The sequence below is a fragment of the Schistocerca serialis genome, chromosome 10 (assembly GCF_023864345.2).
Source record: "Schistocerca serialis cubense isolate TAMUIC-IGC-003099 chromosome 10, iqSchSeri2.2, whole genome shotgun sequence".
In the NCBI taxonomy this organism is placed as follows: domain Eukaryota; kingdom Metazoa; phylum Arthropoda; class Insecta; order Orthoptera; family Acrididae; genus Schistocerca; species Schistocerca serialis.
Window position 1 is genome coordinate 170,624,028 of NC_064647.1, and position 27,913 is coordinate 170,651,940.

At 46.5% G+C, this 27,913-nt stretch overlaps 1 protein-coding gene across 1 annotated transcript in view; it reads left to right on the forward strand.

Moving 5' to 3' along the window:
- Positions 1-26,582, forward strand: part of LOC126424638 (hexosaminidase D-like) — a 90,066-nt gene extending 63,484 nt beyond the window's left edge. The window contains exons 5-6 of the mRNA XM_050087371.1: positions 13,762-14,014; positions 26,214-26,582. Coding sequence (XP_049943328.1) covers positions 13,762-14,014; positions 26,214-26,582 — 622 coding nt within the window. The remainder of the gene's footprint in view (positions 1-13,761; positions 14,015-26,213) is intronic.
- The last annotated feature ends 1,331 nt before the right edge of the window (positions 26,583-27,913 follow it).

The following is a 27,913-nucleotide window of genomic DNA, read 5'->3' on the forward strand; positions in this document are numbered from 1 at the left end:
CTCGGACATTTCGTTATTTGGGAATCAGCAGTCTATTGTCGAGTCCCGACCCTGGTGCGACTTGGCGTTTTTCACAGCTGTTGTCACAAACGAAAGTAGTGGTACGTGAGAGGAAAAACTCCAGGACCTACGGGAAATCCAACCGTGCGCCTTCCACTCGTCGTCTCGCACTTACCCACAAAGAAAGATGAAAGAAAGCCTTGTGTGATTTCTATACGGAATATAGCCTGTGGACGCTGTAGCTGAGAGCTAAATCAGGTGTGGCCTCTGTTCAGAGTGTAGCCCGATGTGGACTGTAAGCAGTGCAGAGAAAAAAGGGTAGTGATCTTCCCTTAGTGGGGGAGCACAGTCGTGTAGAATCCCCCCCCCCCATTTTTGGGGGTGTGTTCTATTGTGGGGACTGTCGCATTTTAGGGATGTGTAGAGAATGTCATTGAGCAGTTCTGGCTCATGGCCTCTCAGTTGCTGAGTTTTGCGGCAGTTCCACCATTTCACGTGGGTTGTTTAAGTTGTTGCACAGCTGTGACATCTGTAATGTAAGTCTCCATGAATCAGTAAATTACGACTTTATAATACTGGAGTGACGTTAAAGTTTTGAGATCAGAGTTTTATTGTGCATCTAAAATGATAATATTTACGCTCTACGGACTATTACAATGTGTCCCTATACGAGGTTGTTGTGAACGTGTGTTACAAGGACATGTTAAGCATTTAGCCAAATAAATATCCGCCTTCCCTTTCCTGGTAATACGTCTGGTAATGCAAAGATCATGTGGCCGACACGTTGTTAACGATATCTGCCACTGCCTCGACATATGTCAACGTCAGTTATTGACCAGAAGTGACGAATGCGGGGACCGCAGCTCGTGGTGGTGCGATAGCGTTCTCGCTTCCCACGCCCGGGTTCAGGGTTCGATTCCCGGCGGGGTCAGGAATTTTCTCTGCCTCGTGATGACTGGGTGTTGTGTGATGTCCTTAGGTTAGTTAGGTTTAAGTAGTTCTAAGTTCTAGGGGACTGATGACCATAGATGTTAAGTCCCATAGTGCTCAGAGCCATTTGAACTATTTGAATGAATGCGGGTCACAGGAATATATCGGCCGTTATGTACACCATACTGTGTGGTAATGCTTTTTCACTGTGCACAGTTTCAACCATGTTATGTATCTTCGGTATGTACTCATATCTTGTAGTTCGACAACTGGTCTACAAGACCACAAATATGTTATTTATTTTCATTTTTTTGTTTATTTTCAGTTCCACATGCATTTGACAGTGCCTGTGCAGAAGGGATCAATTAGTAGGACATGTTCTGAGACATCAAGGGATCAGCAGTTTAGTATTGGAGGGCAGCGTGGAGGGTAAAAATCGTAGAGGGAGACCAAGAGATCAATACACCAAGCAGATTCAGATGGATGTAGGTTGCATTAGGTACTTAGAGATGAAGAAGCTTGCACAGGATAGGGTAGCATCAAACCAGTCTCTGGACTGAAGACCACAACAACAACAATGAAGCTGAAATCATGATTGTGTAAAATAAATGAACTATGACCATGAACTCATGTACTGATATCCTGTAATACGACAACTGGTTTATAAGACCACAAATAATTATGTTTCTTTTTTTTAATTTTCAATTCAACATGCGCTTGGCAGTGTCTATAAAGTCGAAAGCATGATTGTCTGAAATAAATGAACTATTATCACTCAAATGGAAATTTCTTAAAAAAGAAGTGAGTAATTTAAAATGTGTTATTACAGAACACTGACAAAGTATACGCGGCTAGACGCGGTAGGGTATGAAGAGGTTCAAATGGTTCAGATGGCTCTGAGCACTATGTGACTCAACATCTGAGGTCATCAGTCCCCTAGAACTTAGAACTACTTAAACCTAACTAACCTAAGGACATCACACACATCCGTGTCCGGGGCAGGATTCGAACCTGCGACCGTAAAGGTCACGCGGTTCCAGACTGAAGCGCCTAGAACCGCACGGTCATATGAACAGGTACTGAAAATACTCGGGCAGAGAAAACTTTTGTAACACAGGATGACTTAAAAGAACGGGTCGATTGATAGGATATTTCCTGAGGCATCAAGAAATCTCCAGTTTCGTAATGCACAATAAGGTGTGTGGGAAAGTGGGGGAGGTGTAACGACTGTGCAGGCGGACTAGGGCTTGCCTGTATTGGGTTGATGCAAGTGGATATATGTGTCAGTAGTTACTTAGAGGTGTAGAATCTTGCAGCATCCTTGTGAGTTTTCATACGTCTCAGTTTTAGGTCGTCGTAAATTCGCCAATGCTATACTCTAATTACGAAACACGACTCGTTCTAAACTATTACGATACATTGAAGAAACTGTCAATAACAACGTAAAGAACCAGTGTACTTAATAATGCACATCGCTCTCTACATAGCTGCGCGAAAGCATGAGGCGAGATTGTACTAGTGCATGAGAAATGTTGAACGACTCGTTCTAAACCATTGCGATACATTGAAGTAACTGTCAATAACAACGTAATTTTTTTTTTTTTTTTTTTTTTTTTTTTCTGGACTTGTAGTCCGGGGTGATATGTTACAATACAGCATCACCGGTCTATTGCGGTCTAACTGTGTTGGTGAGGCAGTAAATTTCCACAGGGCAGTGACTGCGTCACTGCAATTCACTTTGGAGGTGTGGCGGTGGGACTTGTAGTCCCGTACCACCCTCTCACGGTGATAGTACTACATGAGTCAGGCAGAAAAATTTTGCCTAACATGGGCAGGTGAAGGTGTGGCGGTGGGACTTACAGTCCCGTACCATGGATGTGTAACAACGTAAATTCTTTTTTTTTTTTTTTTTTTTTTTTTTAAATGGACTTGTAGTAAAGAACCAGTGTACTTAATAATGCACATCGCTCTCTATATAGCTGCGAGAAAGCAAGAGGCGAGATTGTACTGGTGCATGAGAAATGTTGATATACTCGTAATTTCTGCAACGATTCACAATTGATACAAAACGCACGGAGGATAGTTTCTGCAATATATGCGGAGTCGAAAGCAGGTACACCCTCTAGTGCTGCAAATCCCTTCTGCTTCCACAATTCTGGTATCAATAGCGACATTTTATTTAAAAAAAAAAAGTCCATGCTGGCCAAAACATCGTTACAGGTATGTAACATCTCTGCACTTTGATGACGGATTGTTCTGCACATTTGATGTACATAACGCTGATTTCTGTAAAAATGTTTGCCGGCCGGGTTGGCCAAGCGGTAAAAGGCGCTACAGTCTGGAGCCGCGCGACCGCTACGGTCGCAGGTTCGAATCCTGCCTCGGGCATGGATGTGTGTGATGTCCTTAGGTTAGTTAGGTTTAAGTAGTTCTAAGTTCTAGGGCCCCCCCATGAACCATGGACCTTGCCGTTGGTGGGGAGGCTTGCGTGCCTCAGCGATACAGATAGCCGCACCGTAGGTGCAACCACAACGGAGGAGTATCTGTTGAGAGGCCAGACAAACGTGTGGTTCCTGAAGAGGGGCAGCAGCCTTTTCAGTAGTTGCAAGGGCAACAGTCTGGATGATTGACTGATCCGGCCTTGTAAAAATAACCAAAACGGCCTTGCTGTGCTGGTACTGCGAACGGCTGAAAGCAAGGGGGAAACTACAGCCGTAATTTTTCCCGAGGGCATGCACCTTTACTGTATGATTAAATGATGATGGCGTCCTCTTGGGTAAAGTATTCCGGAGGTAAAATAGTCCCCCATTCGGATCTCCGGGCGGGGACTACTCAAGAGGATGTCGTTATCAGGAGAAAGAAAACTGGCGTTCTACGGATCGGAGCGTGGAATGTCAGATCCCTTAATCGGGCAGGTAGGTTAGAAAATTTAAAAAGGGAAATGGATAGGTTAAAGTTAGATATAGTGGGAATCAGTGAAGTTAGGTGGCAGGAGGAACAAGACTTCTGGTCAGGTGACTACAGGGTTATAAACACAAAATCAAATAGGGGTAATGCAGGAGTAGGTTTAATAATGAATAGGAAAATAGGAATGCGGGTAAGCTACTACAAACAGCATAGTAAACGCATTATTGTGGCCAAGATAGATACGAAGCCCACACCTACTACAGTAGTACAAGTTTATATGCCAACTAGCTCTGCAGATGATGAAGAAATTGAAGAAATGTATGATGAAATAAAAGAAATTATTCAGATAGTGAAGGGAGACAAAAATTTAATAGTCATGGGTGACTGGAATTCGAGTGTAGGAAAAGGGAGAGAAGGAAATGTAGTAGGTGAATATGGATTGGGGCTAAGAAATGAAAGAGGAAGCCGCCTGGTAGAATTTTGCACAGAGCACAACATAATCATAGCTAACACTTGGTTTAAGAACCATGAAAGAAGGTTGTATACATGCAAGAACCCTGGAGATACTAAAAGGTATCAGGTAGATAATATAATGGAAAGACAGAGATTTAGGAACCAGGTTTTAAATTGTAAGACATTTCCAGGGGCAGATGTGGACTCTGGCCACAATCTATTGGTTATGACCTGTAGATTAAAACTGAAGAAACTGCAAAAAGGTGGGAATTTAAGGAGATGGGACCTGGATAAACTGACTAAACCAGAGGTTGTAGAGAGTTTCAGGGAGAGCATAAGGGAACAATTGACAGGAATGGGAGAAAGAAATACAGTAGAAGAAGAATGGGGATCTTTGAGGGATGAAGTAGTGAAGGCAGAAGAGGATCAAGTAGGTAAAAAGACGAGGACTAGTTCAAATCCTTGTGTAACAGAAGAAATATTGAATTTAATTGATGAAAGGAGTAAATATAATAATGCAGTAAATGAAGCAGGCAAAAAGGAATACAAACGTCTCAAAAATGAGATCGACAGGAAGTGCAAAATGGCTAAGCAGGGATGGCTAGCGGACAAATGTAAGGATGTAGAGACTTATCTCACTAGGGGTAAGATAGATACTGCCTACAGGAAAATTAAAGAGACCTTTGGAGATAAGAGAACGACTTGTATGAATATCAAGAGCTCAGAAGGAAACCCAGTTCTAAGCAAAGAAGGGAAAGCAGAAAGGTGGAAGGAGTATATAGAGGGTCTATACAGGGGCGGCGTACTTGACGACAATATTATGGAAATGGAAGAGGATGTAGATGAAGATGAAATGGGAGATACGATACTGCGTGAAGAGTTTGACAGAGCTCTGAAAGACATGAGTCGAAACAAGGCCCCGGGAGTAGACAACATTCCATTGGAACTACTGACGGATACCCTCAGACTTCAAGAAGAATATAATAATTCCAATCCCAAAGAAAGCAGGTGTTGACAGATGTGAAAATTACCGAACAATTAGTTTAATAAGCCACAGCTGCAAAATACTAACACGAATTCTTTACAGACGAATGGAAAAACTAGTAGAAGCCGACCTCGGGGAAGATCAGTTTGGATTCCGTAGAAACACTGGAACACGTGAGGCAATACTGACCCTACGACTTATATTAGAAAAAAGATTAAGGAAAGGCAAACCTACGTTTCTAGCATTTGTAGACTTAGAGAAAGCTTTTGACAATGTTGACTGGAATACTCTCTTTCAAACTCTAAAGGTGGCAGGGGCAAAATACAGGGAGCGAAAGGCTATTTACAATTTGTACAGAAACCAGATGGCAGTTATAAGAGTCGAGGGACATGAAAGGGAAGCTGTGGTTGGGAAGGGAGTAAGACAGGGTTGTAGCCTCTCCCCGATGTTATTCAGTCTGTATATTGAGCAAGCAGTAAAGGAAACAAAAGAAAAATTCGGAGTAGGTATTAAAATCCATGGAGAAGAAATAAAAACTTTGAGGTTCGCCGATGACATTGTAATTCTGTCAGAGACAGCAAAGGACTTGGAAGAGCTGTTGAATGGAATGGACAGTGTCTTGAAAGGAGGATATAAGATGAAGATCAACAAAAGCAAAACGAGGATAATGGAATGTAGTCAAATTAAATCGGGTGATGCTGAGGGAATTAGATTAGGAAATAAGACACTTAAAGTAGTAAAGGAGTTTTGCTATTTGGGGAGCAAAATAACTCATGATGGTCGAAGTAGAGAGGATATAAAATGTAGACTGGCAATGGCAAGGAAAGCGTTTCTGAAGAAGAGAAATTTGTTAACATCGAGTATAGATTTAAGTGTCAGGAAGTCATTTCTGAAAGTATTTGTATGCAGTGTAGCCATGTATGGAAGTGAAACATGGACGATAAATAGTTTGGACAAGAAGAGAATAGAAGCTTTCGAAATGTGGTGCTACAGAAGAATGCTGAAGATTAGATGGGTAGACCACATAACTAATGAGGAAGTATTGAATAGGATTGGGGAGAAAGGTTTGTGGCACAACTTGACCAGAAGAAGGGATCGGTTGGTAGGACATGTTCTGAGGCATCAAGGGGTCACCAATTTAGTATTGGAGGGCAGCGTGGAGGGTAAAAATCGTAGAGGGAGACGAAGAGATGAATACACTAAGCAGATTCAGAAGGATGTAGGTTGCAGGAGGTACTGGGAGATGAAGAGGCTTGCACAGGATAGAATAGCATCAAACCAGTCTCAGGACTGAAGACCACAACAACAACAACAACAAGTTCTAGGGGACTGATGACCTCAGATGGTAAGTCCCATAGTGCTCAGAGCCATTTGAACCATTTGTAAAAATGTTTATTTATTGCGACTGCGACTCCGATCTGCCCTCAGTTTCAAGATAATATCACAAAAGAAAGTATGCGCACAAACAAAAATACAGCCGCTGTTTCAAAAGAACACAAGTCTTTTCTGCAGCCTTCACAATATAGAGAATACCAAGACAAAAACACGGATGCACCGTGTGTTCATTGTACCGCTCGCTTTGGCCAACAAGGCACCTGGCTTCCAAATGCAGCTGATCAGCAAGCTTTTCACTTTAATATTTACTTTGACTGTAGGCTTAGTTCTAATATCAAACCACAAAATAACAGTTGCTGTGAGTGCTGTAATTACTTGTTTGACATGTAACGTCAATCATCTTGAACCTTTAATTCCACTCGTACAATGCATTCATTTACATATTCACAGTCCACTATTTTATGTTCCCATTTTCTGTGGATGTATGTGATTGAGAATTCATACAGTACAACAGATGTTTAAAAACAGATGTTAAAACTATGGTAACAGGTACATTATTCTATCAGCAATGTTGTTACGCCACGTGTTTGTTGCTCGTTTTTGTCGGCATTACTATTAAAATAGCACGGATCGCTTTTCTCATTTTCTAAAACAACACGATATTTCAAATCAATGGAACTTTTACGGAGAAAACTTGCTCTTTTTTTAAAAAAAATATGGGTTTAGTAGCAAACAAAAATTTTTGCACTGGTGCAATTGCTAATTGATATTTCGATTTTTTACGTGGTAATTAGTAATACACTACTGGCCATTAAAATTGCTACACCAAGAAGAAATGCAGATGATAAACGGGTATTCATTGGACAAATATATTATACTAAAACTGACATGTGATTGCGTTTTTACGCAATTTTGGTATATAGATCCTGAGAAATCAGTACCCAGAACAATTACCTCTGGCCGTAATAACGGCCTTGATACGCCTGGGCATTGAGTCAAACGGAGCTTGGATCGCGTGTACAGGTACAGCTGCCCATGCAGCCTCAACACGATACCACAGTTCATCAACAGTAGTGACTGGCGTATTGAGCCAGTTGCTCGGTCACCATTGACCAGACGTTTTCTTGGTCAGAGATTTGGTGAATGTGCTGGCCTGGGAAGCAGTCGAACATTTTCTGTATCCAGAAAGGCCCGTACAGGACCTGCAACATGCGGTCGTGCATTATCCTGCTGAAATGTAGGGTTTCGCAGGGATCGAATGAAGGGTAGAGCGACGGGTCGTAACACATCTGAAATGTAGCGTCCACCGTTCAAAGTGCCGTCAATCCGAACAAGAGGTGACCGAGACGTGTAACCAATGGCACCTCATACCATCACGCCGGGTGACACGCCAGTATGGCGATGACGAATACACGCTTCGAATGTGCGTTCATCGCGATGTCGGCAAACACGGATGCGAACATCATGATGCTGTAGACAGAACCTGAATTCGTCCGAAAAAATAACGTTTTGCCATTCGTGCACCCAGGTTCGTCGAGTACACCATCGCAGGCGCTCCAGTCTGTGATGCAGCGTCAAGGGTAACCGCAGCCATGGTCTCCGAGCTGATAGTCCGTGCTGCTGCATGTTACCGACACATACTTCCTGTCTCTCTGTATCTCCTCCATGTCAGAACAACATTGCTTTGGTTCACTCCGAGACCCCTGGACACTTCCCTTGATGGGAGCCCATCCTGGCACAAAGTAACAATGTGGACGCGATGGAACCGCGGTCTGGACATGATTGAACTACAGGCAACACGAGCCCTGTACCTCCTTCCTGGTGGAATGACTGGAACTAACCGGCTGTCGGAACCCCTCCGTCTAATAGGCGCTGCTCATGCATGGTTGTTTACATCTTTGGGCGGGTTTTGTGACATCGCTGCACAGTCAAAGTGACTGTGTCTGTGATACAATATCCACAGTCAACATCTGTCTTCAGGAGTTCTGGGAACCACACTGATGCAAAACTTTGTTTGAGACGTGTATTTCACTCCAATAAAAGGTATTGGCTTGTGCCCGCAACCAAGAGTGCTTTTTCTAACTTCATCAGCACTTTCATATAGTCGTCCTCCTTCACGGATTCCGCGCTGCAGCTACGGTCGCAGGTTCGAATCCTGCCTCCGGCATGGATGTGTGTGGTGTCCTTAGGTTAGTTAGGTTTAAGTAGTTCTAATTCTAGGGGACTGATGACCTCAGATGTTACGTCCCATAGTGCTTAGAGCCTTTTGAACCATTTGAACCTTCTCGGATTCAGACACACGGTAATCCGAGGGAGCGAGATCAGGGCTGTATGGGGGACGCAATGCGACCTGAAATCTCAATATCTGAATCACAGCAAGAGCTCGGCGTTGTCGTGAAGGAGAAGGACGCCTCTGGACAGAAGTCCTCTGCGCCGGCTCCGTATTGCTGGGCTTAGCTCATTCTTCAACATCACGCTGTACTAGGCTGTGTTCACTGTATCACCCCTTGTTCGTGCTCCAAAATCGGCCCATTCGTATCCCAGAAGCGGGCTGAGACTTGAATTGTTTCTTGGCTGAAGAAGACGTGTGTCCCCATTCTTATCTTTTGCTTTCAGGTTCGAAGTGACGCACCATGTTTCTCCTCCTGTGACCATATATATCAGGAAGTTATATCGCTCCAAAATTATTTGGCGGCGTGAACACACACCGTCTAGCGTTCACTGGCGAGCGTCCTAGGCACCCTCCATGCACACAAAAAACGGTACTTGAGAACCTCACTAACAATGGAATGAGCTGATTTGACACCAATGCTCAGTTCCCTGGCTAAAATTTCCACAGAAATATGCCGGCTGTCACGAATCGTAGCGTCAGCACGTCGCATGCTCCCGTCAGTAACGGCCGTGCTGGGATGACCAGAGCGTTGCTCAACTGTGACTGACGCTGTAAGCTTTCCAGTAATTTTCATCTGATTGAGAGAAAACTGACTACATTGATTTCTAAAACTTTCTCCACATGTAACGTGTACTTTGGATAACGTATTCAGCTGCTGAGCGAAACTGACTGTCCGTTGTCCCTGTGCTGCATATGTGAAGAGTGCGATGAAACTTTAAACTTCATCAAATGAAAAATTTGAAATTAAGAAAACAGATCCAATTAAACGCCAAAGGAAACTAATTGTATGCTCATTGAAAACTACAGGGTGAGTCACTAACTATTGCCACGCAGAATAACTCCGAAAGTATAATAGTAGCCGAAAAGATTGTGGACCAAATGTTGCATGGGACAACAGGGGCCATAATATGACGTTGGTTTTTTGTTGCGAAGTGGGGTCACGTCAGAGATATGAAGGGCAACTTTGTTTTCTTAAACGGGATGCTATATAAGAACGTAGGCTTCGGCGGCCAGTGTCATAATAATTAAAATTCTTCTGGGTATTGTGCCGCGTCAATGCTAAAAACTAACAACAATAATAAACTAAAACCGACGTTTCGGCCGAATCGCAACGGCCTTCCTCAGGGCACGGCTGGTTTTGCATGGGGATAGGTGCTTCTATTTATTACAGACTATCGATGTCTGACGTCACTGTTGTGAAACTTTCAAGTGGCCCTCTAATATGATTGGCTAGTCATGACAGAAGGGAAGATGGAAGGAAAGAGGCTATTCGTGGATGTCCATGTCGTCAACGATTGGTGGCGGTCCGCGAATCAGCGTTCGGCTTCTGGTCGGCAAGTTTTCCTCCTGGTGTGCGCAGAAGTAGATGCTATAGTTTGATACTTATTTTCTGATAGTGGCTATGCAGACGAATTCAATGATGTGTAACAGTAAGGTCTTTGAAGGTCAACGAAGGTCACAAAAATCGCATGAACGTCCATTTACAGAAGCTGTTCGAAGTGATAACCATTGGTATCAATGCAGTGCTGCAATATTCTTATCATGGATTACGTGGTCTTCCTTATCACTTCGGCGCTTATCGAAGCACATACTCTGACAATTCAAAAAAAAAATGGTTCAAATGGCTCTGAGCACTATGGGACTCAACTGCTGAGGTCATTAGTCCCCTAGTAACTTAGAACTAGTTAAACCTAACTAACCTAAGGACATCACAAACATCCATGCCCGAGGCAGGATTCGAACCTGCGACCGTAGCGGTCTTGCGGTTCCAGACTGCAGCGCCTTTAACCGCACGGCCACTTCGGCCGGCTCTGACAATTCCCTCTCGCATATCTTCAGGTAGTAGGAACGTCTTATAAACAATGTCTTTTACCAATCCCCACAACAGAAAATCCAGAGGCATCAAGTCTGGCGAACGAGCCGGCCACGGCACAGAATCAAGGATCTTATTCACTACTCTTACATTGTTCTCACTTATCTTTGTCTTTTTTTTTTCTTTTATTGTCATTTCATCCCCCCGCTCAAGACAGAAGAGCATTACATATATAAAATGCAGGGATAAAAGATGAAATGTACACATGAGAAGGGAGAAACAATTGGAGTTAAAATGTAAAAAAGGGGTAGTTGGATGAGGCACGTTTACATAAAATCCACATACAGTTAAGATGGCTCTCGATGATGTCGTCGCACATAAAGATTGGTAGCACGAATAGCACAATTGAAAACGGTGTTCACGGCATGGGACGACGACACTTAACACAGGCTGCACTTGTGTTACCTACATGGCGAGCACCAAAACGCGACAATGTACCTGCATTAAAATTTTATGGGCCTGCCAGGGGAGGAGAGGTCGAACAAGAGGATGAGAGAAAAGAGAGATGGGGGAGGGAGGGGGGTTGATGGAGGAGAGGGTGTAGGAAGGGGGGGTGTCGGTAGCACAGCAAGTGCCAGGAGATGGGGAGGGTGCGCCAGGACTGGGAAAGGAGAAGTGACGAGGACAGAGGCGAGGAGGGAGGATACGGTGGAGGGGGCAGGGGAAGGGGAGGGAACCCAAAGGAGAAGAGCATATCTTTGTCCCTGATCAGTAAAGGTAAATTATTTACAATAGCACAAACCATATGAGAACCTTACAATGTACTTCCACTTTTAAAGGAATGTACCTACTCGTCCACTCTTGTCTCATTACTGCAGCTACTCCATACTTTTCCAACATCTTTCTACTGATCTGCCGAGGTTGTACGTCCAGCGAGCACAAAAATCGACTTACTGCTCGCTGTTCTCCTAGGGTACACACAACCAGTGATGAGGCCATTTTGTTTCCTACTCAGCTTGTCATGCCATCTGTCAACATATGCTGGAATTTTCATTTCCCGCGACTTTCGATGCCTGACAGGTTAACTGCATTTAATATTGTTACTTTTTGAATTGGCCTCGTACTTCTGGTCAGGTACATCTACATCTAGATTTATACTCTGCAAGCCACCCAACGGTGTGTGGCGGAGGGCACTTTGCGTGCCACTGTCATTACCTCCCTTTCCTGTTCTAGTCGCGTATGGTTCGCGGGAAGAACGACTGCCGCAAAGCCTCCCTGCGCGCTCGAATCTCTCTAATTTTACATTCGTGATCTCCTCGGGAGGCATAAGTAGGGGGAAGCAATATATTCGATACCTCATCCAGAAACACACCCTCTCGAAACCTGGACAGCAAGGAACACCACCTCTCTTGCAGAGTCTGCCACTTGAGTTTGCTAAATATCTCCGTAACGCTATCACGCTTACCAAATAACCCTGTGACGAAACGCGCCGCTCTTCTTTGGATCTCTATCTCCTCTGTCAACCTGACCTGGTACGGATCCCACACTGATGAGCAATACTCAAGCCTAGGTCGAACGAGTGTTTTGTAAGCCACCTCCTTTGTTGGTGGAGTACATTTTCTAAGGACTCTCCCACTGAATCTCAACCTGACACCCGCCTTACCAACAATTAATTTTATATGATCATTCCACTTCAAATCGTTCCGCACGCATACTCCCAGATATTTTGCAGAAGTAACTGCTACCAGTGTTTGTTCCGCTATCATATAATCATACAATAAAGGATCCTTCTTTCTATGTAGTCGCAATACATTACATTTGTCTATGTTAAGGGACAGTTGCCACTCCCTGCACCAAGTGCCTATCCGCTGCAGATCTTCCCGCATTTCGCTACAATTTTCTAATGCTGCAACTTCTCTGTGTACTACAACATCATCCGCGAAAAGCCGCAGGGAACTTCCGACACTATCTACTAGGTCATTTATATATATTGTGAAAAGCAATGGTCCCATAACAGTCTCCTGTGGCACGCCAGAGGTTACTTTAACGTCTGTAGACGTCTCTCCTTAACATGCTGTGTTCTGTTTGCTAAAAACTCTTCAATCCAGCCATATAGCTGGTCTGATATTCCGTAGGCTCTTATTTTGTATATCAGGCGACAGTGCGGAACTGTATCGAACGCCTTCCGGAAATCAAGGAAAATGGCATCTACCTGGGAGCCTGTATCTAATATTTTCTGGGTCTCATGAACAAATAAAGCGAGTTGGGTCTCACACGATAGCTGTTTCCGGAATCCATGTTGATTCCTACAGAGCAGATTCTGGGTTTCCAGAAATGACATGATATGCGAGCGAATAACATGTTCTAAAATTCTACAACGATGTCAGAGATATAGGCCTACAGTTTATCGCATCTGTGCTCTTTTCCAGTCATTTGGAACCCTCCGTTCCTCTAGAGACTTGCGGTACACCGCTGTTAGAAGGCGCGCAAGTTCTTTGGCGTACTTTGTGTGGAATCGAATTGGTATCCCGTCAGGTCCAGTGGACTTTCCTCTGTTGAGTGGTTTCAGTTGCTTTTCTATTCCTTGGACACTTATTTCGATGTTAGCCATTTTTCGTTCGTGCGAGGATTTAGAGAAGGAATTGCAGTGCGGTCTTCCTCTGTGAAAGGTGTTTAGTATTTCAGCTTTACGCGTGTCATCCACTCTTTCAATGCCATTTTCATTCTAGAGTGTCTGGATATGCTGTTTCGATCCACTTACGGGTTAACTGCAATTAATACTGTTACTTTTTGAATTGGCCTCATACTTTTGGTCAGGCAGTGTATAGAAAACAATGAATGGTTCGAATGTACGAGCAGAATGTGACAGTCTGTAGCGGCTGTGGCTTGGTCGTGCAGTGAAGCGAGCAGACAGCAGTGTGTGTGTGTGTGTGTTGTGTGCGGCAGGCAGCTGTTCTCGCGGCACGTCTCGGCCGTGGTGGGGGCGGTGCGGGCGCTGCGGCCGGCGGCGGTGGCGCTGGTGTGGGACGACATGCTGAGGCGGTGGCCGCCGGCGCACGTGGCGGCGTCGGGGCTGGGCCGGCTGGTGCAGCCCGTCGTGTGGGCGTACGGCGCCGACGTGGCGGCGCAGGTGCCGCGCTTCGCCTGGCACGCCTACGCCAGGTCCTTCCGGCAGGTGTGGGTCGCCTCCGCCTTCAAGGTGAGCGGCTCCAGCAACTCACTCTCGCTCTGCACCAACACTGCGAGGGGTACTCAAAAGGTGACCATCTCTAATGGTGTCGATATGTCGGTCCTCACTTGTCATTTTTAGGGTTCCGTAGTTCAGTCGGTGAAAATGGAACCCTAACAGCAGGGGCGGCCCAGAATGCGGCTCATGGGCCATGTGCAGGCCCTAGTGCTCTTAGCTTGGCTGGCACATATCCCCACACTAGGGGGATACCACAAACGTGCTGCCCTTCAGCAGTCGCAGGGGTTACATGTCACCCAGCGATTTTCGTTTTGTTATGCTCTGACCCTTACAGGTTGTCCACAGATGTAAATTTGTATACACAGATCAAAAATGCTTCGAATGGGCCTAAGCACTATGGGACTTAACATCTGAGGTCATCAGTCCCCTAGACTTAGAACTACACTCCTGGAAATGGAAAAAAGAACACATTGACACCGGTGTGTCAGACCCACCATACTTGCTCCGGACACTGCGAGAGGGCTGTACAAGCAATGATCACACGCACGGCACAGCGGACACACCAGGAACCGCGGTGTTGGCCGTCGAATGGCGCTAGCTGCGCAGCATTTGTGCACCGCCGCCGTCAGTGTCAGCCAGTTTGCCGTGGCATACGGAGCTCCATCGCAGTCTTTAACACTGGTAGCATGCCGCGACAGCGTGGACGTGAACCGTATGTGCAGTTGACGGACTTTGAGCGAGGGCGTATAGTGGGCATGCAGGAGGCCGGGTGGACGTACCGCCGAATTGCTCAACACGTGGGGCGTGAGGTCTCCACAGTACATCGATGTTGTCGCCAGTGGTCGGCGGAAGGTGCACGTGCCCGTCGACCTGGGACCGGACCGCAGCGACGCACGGATGCACGCCAAGACCGTAGGATCCTACGCAGTGCCGTAGGGGACCGCACCGCCACTTCCCAGCAAATTAGGGACACTGTTGCTCTTGGGGTATCGGCGAGGACCATTCGCAACCGTCTCCATGAAGCTGGGCTACGGTCCCGCACACCGTTAGGCCGTCTTCCGCTCACGCCCCAACATCGTGCAGCCCGCCTCCAGTGGTGTCGCGACAGGCGTGAATGGAGGGACGAATGGAGACGTGTCGTCTTCAGCGATGAGAGTCGCTTCTGCCTTGGTGCCAATGATGGTCGTATGCGTGTTTGGCGCCGTGCAGGTGAGCGCCCCAATCAGGACTGCATACGACCGAGGCACACAGGGCCAACACCCGGCATCATGGTGTGGGGAGCGATCTCCTACACTGGCCGTACACCACTGGTGATCGTCGAGGGGACACTGAATAGTGCACGGTACATCCAAACCGTCATCGAAACCATCGTTCTACCATTCCTAGACCGGCAAGGGAACTTGCTGTTCCAACAGGACAATGCACGTCCGCATGTATCCCGTGCCACCCAACGTGCTCTAGAAGGTGTACGTCAACTACCCTGGACAGCAAGATCTCCGGATCTGTCCCCCATTGAGCATGTTTGGGACTGGATGAAGCGTCGTCTCACGCGGTCTGCACGTCCAGCACGAACGCTGGTCCAACTGAGGCGCCAGGTGGAAATGGCATGGCGAGCCGTTCCACAGGACTACATCCAGCATCTCTACGATCGTCTCCATGGGAGAATAGCAGCCTGCATTGCTGCGAAAGGTGGATATACACTGCACTAGTGCCGACATTGTGCATGCTCTGTTGCCTGTGTCTATGTGCCTGTGGTTCTGTCAGTGTGATCATGTGATGTATCTGACCCCAGGAATGTGTCAATAAAGTTTCCCCTTCCTGGGACAATGAATTCATGGTGTTCTTATTTCAGTTTCCAGGAGTGTAGTTTAAGATAACTAACCTAAGGACATCACACACATCCATGCCCGAGCCAGGATTTGAACCTGCGACCACAGCAGCAGCGGTTCCCGACTGAAGTGCCTAGAACCGCTCGGCCACAGCGGCCGGCGAACAGATCAGCCAGAACATTACGACCACCTACCCACTGTCTGGTATGCCCCCTTTGACACGGAAAACAGCAGCGACACATTGTGGCACTGAAACAATGAGGCCTCGATTGGTCGCTGGAGGGAGTTGGCACCATGTCTGCATACACCATCTAATTCCAGTAAATTCCTAGCAAAAGGCGACGAGCTCTGAGGCCACGTTCAATCACATCCCAGATGTGTTTGATTGGGTTCAGATCTCACGAGTTGCAGGATCAGCACTGTGTTCTTCAAACCACACCATCGCATGCTTGTCCTTATGACATAGCGCAATACCTTGTTGATAAATGCCACTGGTGTCAGGAAACATGATAGTCATAAATGGGTGTACCTGGTCTGGTCTGATACTCCTTGGCCATCATGGTACCTTGCACAAGCTCCACTGGAACCATGTGTGTCTATGTGAATGTTCCCCAGAGCATAATGGAACCGCCACCAGCTTGTATGCGTCCAGCCGTACATGTGTCAGGGATTGTCCCCTGGAAGACGTCTTCGCCTCCTCCTAGCGGCACGATGAAGAAGGTATGAGAATTCATCAGACTGTCCAATGTTCTGCCACTGCTCCAGCGTCCAGTACCAACACTGACGTGCCCATTTCAGTTGTAGTTGCTGATGTCGTTGTGTTAACATTGTCAAATGGGTCATCAGCTGTGCAGACCATCGTTAGGAGAGTACAATGCCCTATGTGTTCAGCCACACTTGCACCCTGCCCAAAAAACTGTTCAAATGCGTGTGTAATCTTATGGGACTTAACTGCTACGGTCATCGGTCCCTAAGCTTACACATTACTTAACCTAAATTATCCTAAGGACAAACACACACACCCCTGCCCGAGGGAAGGCTCGAACCTCCGCCGGGACAAGCCACACAGTCCATGACTGCAGCGCCTCAGACCACTCGGCTAATCCCGCACGGCTGCACCCTGCCCAACACAAAAGTCTGATGTTAGTTCCACCACAGTTCGTCGGCTGTCCTGTTATATCAGTCTGCCCAGTCTACGATATCTGACATCTGAGAGGTGGCCGTCCAACCCCTCGACGTGTGGACACGGCTTCACCTCAATTTCGCCACATGTTGCAGGAACTCACTACAGCACTCCTCGAACAAACGCCGAGTCTTGCAGTTTCCGAAATGTTCTCGCAAAAGCCTCCGGGCCATCACAATCAGATAGATTGCATGCCTTCCCCATTCTACACACAGACAGATCGCTCACAGATACTACATGCACTGTGGGGGTGTATGACTAGCAGTCATTCCTCGCGAGGTGGCTCTGCTATCGTCTGGATGGGTTTGTATCGACAGTAGGTCGGTGTTCATAATGTTCTGGCTTTGGGATCCATTTTAAGGGTCAGGATCTCACCACTGTTACTTGAATCTACTGTTGTGAGGAAGTGCAAACATAAGTTTATCCACACTGTCTGCTCCAGCTGACAATTGTCACCCTCGCAACCATTGGTGTTACCATTTCCGTTTCTATTTCGATAGGTAAGTTATTTATTTTTCAGTGTTTCATTCGGTAAAAATGAAGATAAAGCAGAGAAAAGAACTTCTTGCTTGGGAATTATAAAGCCCAAAACAGAAAGGAGATATGAAGCACCACAGGCCTTTAAAAAGATCAGGAGGTATGGACTTTCATTGCTTGGAATGGAAGAGACTGTAAACACGCTGTTACAGGAAAGAAAGGAAAAAAGAGGAACATATTACATGACAGATCAACCAGGAAGCGGAAGCGATAAGTGTTCCTGCCCTCATCATTTGAAGGACGTTTCTGTCAGTCGTTTGGTTAATGTGTGAAATAATAGGTGTGTCAGAAATTAATTTTGGAAGTAGTGGTTTAATTGTTGTATTTGTCCGGTTCATATACAGAACTTCAGTGTATGGTTCGCAAACTACACTACTGGCCATTCAAATTGCTACACCACGAAGATGACGTGCTACAGACGCGAAATTTAACCGACAGGAAGAAGGTGCTGTGATATGCAAATGATTAGCTTTTCAGAGCATTCACTCAAGAAACTTCCTGGCAGATTAAAACTGTGTGCTGGACCGAGACTCGAACTCGGGACCTTTGTCTGTCGCGGGCAAGTGCTATACCGACTGAGCTACCAAAGCACGACTCACGCCCCGTCCTCACAGCTTTACTTCTGCCAGTACCTCGTCTCCTGCCTTCTGTGAGGACGGGGCGTGAGTCGTGCTTTGGTAGCTCAGTCGGTATAGCACTTGCCCGCGACAGACAAAGGTCCCGAGTTCGAGTCTCGGTCCGGCACACAGTATTAATCTACCAGGAAGTTTCATATCAGAGCACAATCCGCTGCAGAGTGAAAGTCTTATTCTGGCATTCACACAAGGTTGGCGCCGGTGGCGACACCTACAACGTGCTGACATGAGGAAAGTTTCACACCGATTTTTCATACACAAACAGCAGTTGACCGGCGTTACCTGGTGAAACGATGTTGTGATGCCTCGTGTAAGGAGGAGAAAGGCGTACTATCACGTTTCCCGCTTTGATAAATGTCGGATTGTAGCCTATCGAGATTGCGGGTTATCGTGTCGTGACATTGCTGCTCGCGTTGTTCGAAATCCAATGACTGTTAGCAGAATATGGAATCGGTGGGTTCAGGAGGGTAATACGGAACGCCGTGCTGGATCCCAACGGCCTCGAATCACTAGCAGTCGAGATGACAGACATCTTATCTGCATGGCTGTTTCGGAATGTGCAGCCACGTCTCGATCTCTGAGTTAACAGACAGGGACATTTGCAAGACAACAACCATCTGCACGAACAGTTCGGCGACGTTTGCAGCAGCATGGAACATCAGCTCGGAGACCGTGGCTGCGGTTACACTTGACGCTGCATCACAGACAGGAGCGCATGCGATGGTGTATTCAACGAAGAACCTGGGTGCATGAATGGCAAAACGTCATTTCTTCGGAAGAATCCAGATTCTGTTTACAGCATCATGATGGTCGCATCCGTGTTTGGCGAAATCGCGGTGAACGCACATTGGAAGCGTGTATTTGTCATCGCCATACTGGCTTATCACCCGGCGTGATGGTATGGGGTGCCACTGGTTACACGTCTCGGTCAGCTCTTGTCCGCATTGACGGCCCTTTGAACAGTGGACGTTACATTTCAGATGTGTTACGAGCCGTGGCTCTACCCTTCATTCGATCCCTGCGAAACCCTACATTTCAGCAGGGTAATGTACGACCGTATGTTGCAGGTCCTGTACGGGCCTTTCTGGATACAGAAAATGTTCGACTGCTGGCCTGGTCAGCACATTCTCCAGATCTATCAGCAATTGAAAACGTCTGGTCAATGGTGGTCGAGCAACTGGCTCGTCACAGTACGCCAGTCACTACTCTTGATGAACTGTGGTATCGTGTTGAAGCTGCATGGGCAGCTGTACCTGTACACGCCATCCAAGCTCTGACTCAATGCCGACGCGTGTCAATGCTGTTATTACGGCCAGAGGTCGTTGTTCTGGCTACTGATTTCTCAGGGTCTATGCACCCAAATTGCGTGATAATGTAATCACATGTTAGTTCTAGTAAATATATTTGTCCAATGAATACCCGTTTATCATCTGCATTTCTTCTTGGTGTAGCAATCTGACTGGCCATAGTGTATACTAATCAGTTTTATTAAAATGTAACTTCACTTTTATTTGTTTTCATTAAAACGGGTTGTGTGTAGATATGGCAGTAAATATAACGCATTCAAGTGTGGAGTTGAGTAATTAATTGAGAAGTGATTCTTCCTCATGTTGTAGCTCTCTGGGGCACCGTGGGATGCTCTCTGGGGCACCCTGGGATGTTAAATGCTCATTAATATTTGTTCATATGGGCGAAAGTCTCGTCTCGAAAGTGTTGTAGCTACCAGCCACATGTATGGTTTAAAAAGGTTTATTATCTTCAGACCATGATCGGTTTCGGATTTTTCTTTACAAATCCATCTTCAGATGGCAGTTACAAGCATTCTAAGTTGGACTTGTAACTGCCATCTGAAGATGTATTTGTAAAGAAAAATCCGAAACCGGTCATGGTCTGAAGATAATAAACCTTTTTAAACCATACATGTGGCTCGTAGCTGTTTTTTATAAATTATAAACCTTAGTACAACAGCCACGTTTCTCAACATGTCGACTTTCGACAAAATAGCGGTAGGCTGCCTCTAGTTTTACAAAGTGGCCGGCCACGAAAAATCAACGTTTCCGGTCACCACCCTTCCGCTTCCGCTGCCACTGGGTCGCAGTCCGGAAGCTGAGGTGTGATAAGTGGCAGCTGTGTAAGTAACGAATCTGGAAAGACGGCGTCAGTTGTCGAGAAGCCGCACGTGTACCAGCACCGAGACAGAATAGTTGTGCCGCGTTATTTTAGGAGGAGTAGGCGTTCGCGTCTTACAGGTTTTAAAGCGATCGACAACATTTCTATTACTACCAACGATTACGTAGGCGCCCAAGTCAATTTGCATGGGCCATCGGTGTTTTGCGGTGGAGTTTTGAACTTCATTCTCGCTAACAAGGATACGAATGAACACGGTAACAGCTGGGTCACCGTTGCTCATGTACGCTGACCAAAAGTCGATAAAGTAAAAGGTCAAGATAATTTCAACCCACGTGATGTCATCGCTTATAGGACATTTCAGATTTGTGAAGTTGACAACAGAGATAAGGTTCATCGTATTACATGTCGACGATGCCTTTCGTTGTGGAAGTATTCACTCTAATTTGCTTCATCATCGTTAATCTTCGAAAGTACGGGAGGGGGGGGGGGGGGGGGGCAGCTGTTACCCAGGCGACCAATAATGTAACGGAAATTCACGTGAATACTACAGGGTTAAATGGTGATGCAGTTGTACTTGATCTATATTTGACGTTTCTCAAAAAATTCGGTATTCAGAATGAGATTTTCACTCTGCAGTAGAGTGTGCGCCCATATGAAACTTCCTGGGAGATTAAAACTGTGTGTCGAACCAAGACTCGAACTCGGGACATTTGCCTTTTGTGGGCAAGTGCTCTGCCATCTGAGCTACCCAAGCATGACTCACGCCTCCTCCTCAGAGCTTTACTTCCGCCAGTAAGCAAAGGTCCTGAGTTCGAGTCTCGGTCCAGCACACAGTTTTAATCTGCCAGGAAGTTTCAAATTCGGTATTATTGAATTATTCTTCGCTCTCTAAAGACATTAAGTCGTATTTGGTACAGACTGTCGGGTATGGACAGAGGTAGACAATTTCACAGACTTTAACACTCAGAATGCCTCCTTCGTTATGGGTACGTGGAAATTACCTGAGGAAAGCAGTGTCTTGCTGTGGACAGACTGCAGTCACGTCCAAGTAAAACGCGCGGTCTGCAATCCATTCAGAATGTTCTCATTCTCGTTCCTGCACTCCTGTTTCCTTCATAAATTGAGTAGTTAGTTTTAATCGAAAAATCGTTCCAGGCATGCCCCGTTGACTTAACCAACGAACTTCGCAGTAATGTTTACGGTCTCCATGCTCTTTGATCAGTCACATCGAAGCCCATTGCAATTGACACCCTGCATGCGACAAGACAAATTTTACTATTCGTACCACAAATTTCTTCAAGTGCTTTATGCCTGGAAATTTAGTATAAAAAGCTTTTTACGATAATATTGGAAGCTGAAGAAGTGAATTAAGATTCGTGCTACGGTCGGGACTTGAACCCGACTCTTCTTGCTTACTTGGCAGATATGCTGACCATTACAACGTATGGTCAACGTAGCTGCACAAACTACCGAAGTCGAATACCCTCCCCTACATAAACTCCAAATCTCCCCTTGTATTGTCACTATTACCACGGCTCTCCGATATTCGAATAGCAGCCCAGCATTGGACGTAATGGGAAAGGCTGTACTACATGTGATCGTACAGATCTTAAATTAAATTTCCCCTTAGACATTTAGCTCTCTATCTACGATAACATTGGAAGCTGAAGAAGTGAATTAAAATTTGTGCTGCGGCCGGGATGCCTAGTAAGCAAGAAGACCTGGTTCCCAGCCACAGCACAAATGTTAATTCACTTCTTCAGCTTCCACCGTTATCGTATATAGAGACTTGCATGTCTCAGGGAAAATTTAAGATTTATACGATCACATGTACACTTCCCCATTACGTCCAATGCTGGGGTGCTATTCCAATGTCGGAGAGCCCTGGTAATAGTGACAATACAAGGGGAGATGTGAATTGGACTTTGTGTTGGCGTTGGTATTTGACTTGGGTAGTTCCTGCAGCTATGCTGACTATAATGCTGTGGTGGTCAGCATATCTGCCTCGCAAACAAGAAACGCTGGGGTCGAGTCCTGGCCACAGCACAAATTTTAATTAACTTCTTCAGCTTCCAACGTTATCGTTGATAAATTACTTACATGTCTCAGGGAAAATTTAATTTTAGATCAAAAAGAGCTATTTGATGTGCCGAGCAGTAAATCGCGTCCGTCAATCGTTGTAAGTCTCTGCTCTTTCGTAGCCAGCTAAATCCTTAAATTCGTATAGCTTGCTACTGTGACGGCGTTTCATAGGTAACCTGGAGTACCCATCGCTTATGCGACTGCAGAATACATATAGAGAGTTCTCATACCTCTCTTGTGTCTATCATTTTTAAAGGCCTGTGACGACAGATCGCTAGACTGTCCCGTTTTATGGACGACCTTCGTATCACGAACAAATAACGATTGGTAAATAGCGCTGAGGCCACAATTCTGGCGAACTAAAGAGAGTCGTGCCGACCTAAACATACCGCACAGCAGCACTGAATGAAATGGCGCACTGAACCGCGTACTCCCGGGGAGGACCGAGCACGCGCGCATGCAGCCGAACCCCCTGTACGCGTGACGTTTGGCACGCCGTGGCTGGACCTGCCTGGTAGAATCGCTTTGTCACTCGTTTGTCTGTCTGTCTGTGCTGTTATAACCTCTACCGGAACGGTCACGAGGTGCCCGAGAACGAAAGCGCGGCGGGACCGAACGCGAGTGGGCCGCGAACAAACGAAACAAACGGGGAAGGACGGACATGAACAACGACGGACGACCGAAGAAGAACTACCTAACAACAACACTCAAATAGCAACGCGGTCACAAGCGAAACCTCACGAATCCCCAACGTCCACTCGTACACGGAAATCAAGTAAACCCGCTGTCTGCAGGCGAGATGTCGATAGACTAACGCGAATATCAGACTGCCTGCTGAGTTTTTTTTTTTTTCTTGTATTGTTAATTTCACACCTGATACAGGTAGGCCAGCAGCTGCATACTACGCCGCTCTTCGGCCACAGATAAAACCAATGATACAAAAGAAGACAATCGCATAACAGACATGGTGGATATACAAACGTAGACATACAAAATTAAAACACACGGAGCCGTTCACGGGCGCAGAGTCCAAAATAAAAACGTTCAAACATGTGCACATGCACAGAGATGACAGACGACACATGCGAACGTTGGAGCACAAATGAGTAAACACTGGAACACTTGAGCACGAACACAACGGCACACACAAACACTAGGCCATGATCTCTGGTGCGCGAAAGTTCCCTATACGTGTACGGGGACCTGCCAAAAGGGGGAAAACGGGGGGAGGAGGAAGAGGGGAGTGTGTAGATGCCGTTGGCAGAGGAGATGGGAGGTGGAGGAAAAAAGGTAGGGGGGGGAGGTGGAGCCTGGGGGGAGGAGGGAGGGAGGAAGGGAGGAGGGAGAAAAGGGAGAGAGGGTGCCCTCGGGAAAAAACACAGGGTGCGGTAGAGGAGGATCAAAGTTGATAGGAGGGGTAGATGGGTGCGATGAGGGCATCATCAGGGAGGGGAAGCTGGTGGAAGCCACTTTGGGAGAGGGTATGGAGAGTGGAGAGATGGAGAGCAGGTGGGATGTGGGAATGCAGTCACAGCAGAGGCCGGGAGTGGGAGAGGATGGGAGGGACCACTAGCTGTAGAGGATCCATTCGAGGAAAAGGAGGTGCGGGAACAGAATAAGGTCATAGAGGATCCGTGTGGGGGATGGGAGACAGATGCGATAGGCGAGGCGGTGCGCATGGCGTTCTAGGATTTGAAGGGATTTTTAAAAGGTAGGAGGAGCGGAGAGCCAGGTGCGATGAGCGTAGCAAAGAATAGGGCGGATGAGGGAGTTATAGGTGTGGAGGATGGTCGACGGGCCAGACCCCATGTGCAGCCAGAAAGCAGCTTGAGGAGACAGAGTCGGGAGCGTGCCTTGGCTTGGATTGTCCGGAGATGGGGAGTCCAGGAGAGGCGCCGTCAAGGGTGCCACCAAGGTACTTAAGGGTGGGGGTGAGGGCGATAGGACGGCCATAAATGGTAAGATAGAAGTCGAGGACCTGCTGAGTGAGAAGCAGGCGCTTAAATACCTGAGAGAGTACGTTGCTATTGGTCTCTGGGACCACGTGCTCCACCATGGCGCCTTCACGTTTTACGCAGGCCAGGGGCGTGAGCGCAGCCACGGCTTACAGCGCGACGGCTGGAGAGACCTCTTGTGGTAATCGAGGTCCATGCCGTCCAGTGCGGAGTCGAAACCCGCGGCTCTCGGTACCAGATGTATGTCTGCTCGATAGTTAAACACCTTTCATTCTCAGGAATGGGTGAACTAACAACTTGAAATGTATGTGACATACTAAAATTTACATTCCCTTAGTGGAGCAAATATTTTAAGGTTCTAAGCTAATGTAAATCAAGACATGTGGGCATTTGTGTCACATACCTTGATACTCGCAAACTCACTCATCAATACCTGAACAATAGGCTTATTTCCCGTTGACCTAGAACCATGAAGTTTGATAAGAAGGAAGGTTTCACAAAACAACCAAAGCAAAAAAAATCTGGAAAATGTAATTTGTAATTATATCACACGGAAAAAGAAATGTGTATTTGATATCAGACTGACTTTCTATCCATCTGTCTCTTTAGATCACTTTTTTTCTCAGGAACGAGTGGGCATATCAAGCTGAAATTTATGTCACATATTCAGGTGTATGGCATCTTGGCAATGTCATACATGTAAATGTACCCAAATGATATGGTCATTTACGTCGTATATGTTGCAAACTCAGTCATCAAAACTTATAGGGTACTCCTTGTTGACGTCGAATCATGAAATATGCCAAGAATCAACGTTTAGCAGTACAACGAAAGAAAAAATCCGAAAATCGTTAATTTATAATTACATCACACGGAAAAAAACTTTTGTTTGTCACTTGCCATCAGACTTAAAACTCAAATTAAAAAATTCTCGAATGTCTTGGAATCCCTGGGACCTATATCTTGCCAGTATCAATAACGATTACAGGCAAAAATCTTCGACTTCTCGATTCCCAGTATGGATGAACCATACTGTGTACGAAACCCTCACTGTATTATTCCTACTCGCAACTGGCCAATATTTTTTTATTTCGGATTAGGCTTATAGAGAGTGCGTAAATTCTTCGAGTTAACACTTCTCTCCTTATTCGAGAATATTGTTCTCTCTCTTGTTGTGCTCTTCCGGGTTTTGATTTTTACCCAATTTTGAGAGCCTGCTGTTTCTTACTGGGTGCATGTCGACTCCCACATTTTCTACTTATTTTCCTACTTCTCTTAGCTATGAGGTTTTCAATTTCTATTTGGTTAGTTAGCCAAGGATTCGTTTAGTTATGCGGTCATTATTTAACCTACATGTATGTTCACAGGATTTTCCTTCATCTCATTACATCTGTTAACTTTTTAATTTTCAGATGGAGTTCTGTATTAGATCTTAATCTGTATTTTTTTCCTGCTGCTTTTCGCTTCTGTTATTTTTCTTAGGATTCCTCTTCCAATTTTTTTTCTACTTTTTCGAGCTCTCCGAGCTGCCAGTACCTCGTCTCCTACCTTCCAAACTTTGCAGACGAGGTACTGGCAGAATTGAAGCTGTGAGGACGAGTCGTGAGTCGTGCTTGGGTAGCTCAAATGCTAGAGCACTTGCCCGCTAAGGGCAAAGGTCCCGAGTTCGAGTCTCGGTCCCGCACACAGTTTTAATTTGCCAGGAAGTTTCATATCAGCGCACACTCCGCTGCAGAGTGAAAATCCCATTCTTTACTTCATATTGCTCAATAATTGTCACCCTGTGCGTTTTTCAAGTACAAAACGGAAGTGTCGTACGGTGGTGGCAGTGCGGTGAGACCAGGAGTTTTGTGCCGACAGGGAGCGTCCGGTGAGACGGCGCTGGCGCCCGACTTGCGGCGCACGGCTGCCAACCACGCGGCGTGGATGCGGCTGGTGTCGGGCGGGGTGGCCGGCTCCGAGGTGGAGACGCCGGCGTTCCGCGGGGTCGTGCTGACGGGCTGGTCGCGCTACGATCACTTCGCGGCGCTCTGCGAGACGCTGCCCGTGGCGGTGCCGTCGCTGCTGCTCGCGCTGCTCGTCGTCGACGAGGCGGAGCGCCAGGGGCCCAGGGCCACGCGCGCGGACCTGCTCGCCAAGGTTGGCACCCCTGCCGCCGAAACCTCCTGCACCAGCGCTGAGAAAGCAGCCTGCGTCACTTTCCTGTACACCGAACAGACAGTACTATAAGTTTCCTTTAATTTACGTCTGTGGTCACAATCTTTTCTGTTTAACAGATTACCGGTTTCGGTCTTTAATGACCATCATCACATCTGTCTCATAAAAGCAAAGTCCTAATGCTGATGATCGTCATTATAGACCGAAACCGGTAATCTGTTAAATAGAAAAGATTGTGACCATAGACGTAAATTAAAGGAAACTTATTACATATACGGGTCACTGTGTTTTTTCGCGACGATGTCGCAGCTTGTGAGACAGTACTATATTGTGCAGTCTGGGGTGGGGCACCACAGGGTTCTGTCTTGTGTCATTTATTGGCCATTAAAATTGCTACACCATGCAGATGATAAACGGGTGTTCATTGGACAAATATATTGTACTAGAACTGACATGTGATTACATTTTCACCCAACTTGGGTGCACAGATCCTAAGAAATCAGTACCCAGAACAACCACCTGTGGCCGTAATAAAGGTCTTGATACGCCTGGGCATTGAGTCAAACAGAGCTTGGATGGCGTGTACAGGTACAGCTGCCCATGCAGCTTCAACACGATACCACAGTTCATCAAGAGTAGTGACTGGCGTATTGTGACGAGCCAGTTGCTCGGCCACCATTCACCAGACGTTTTCAGTTGGTGAGAGCTCTGGGGAATGTGCTGGCCAGGGCAGCTGTCGAACATTTTATGTATCCAGAAAGGCCCGTACAGGACCTGCAACATGCGGTCGTGCATTATCCTGCTGAAATGTAGGGTTTCGCAGGGATCGAATGAAGGGTAGAGCCACGGGTCGTAACACATCTGAAATGTAACGTCCACTGTTCAGTGCCGTCAATGCGAACAAAAGCTGACCGAGACGTGTAACCAGTGGCACCCCATACCATCACGCCAGGTGATACGCCAGTATGGCGATGACGAATACACGCTTCCAATGTGCATTCACCGCGATGTCGTCAAACACGGATGCGACCATCATGATGCCGTAAACAGAACCTGGATTAATCCGAAAAAATGACGTTTTACCATTCGTACACCCAGGTTAGTCGTTGAGTACACAATCACAGGCGCTCCTACCTGTGATGCAGCGTCAAGGGTAAACGCAGGCATGGTGTTCGAGCTGATAGCCCATGCTGCTGCAAATGTCGTCGAACTGTTCGTGCAGATGGTTGTTGCCTTCTAAACGTCCCCATCTGTTCACTCAGGGATCGAGACGTGGCTGCACGATCCGATACCGCCATGCGGATAAGATGCCTGTCATCTCGACTGGTAGTGATACAATGCCTTTGGGATCGAGCACGGCGTTCCGTATTACCCTCCTGAACCCACCGATTCCATATTCCGCT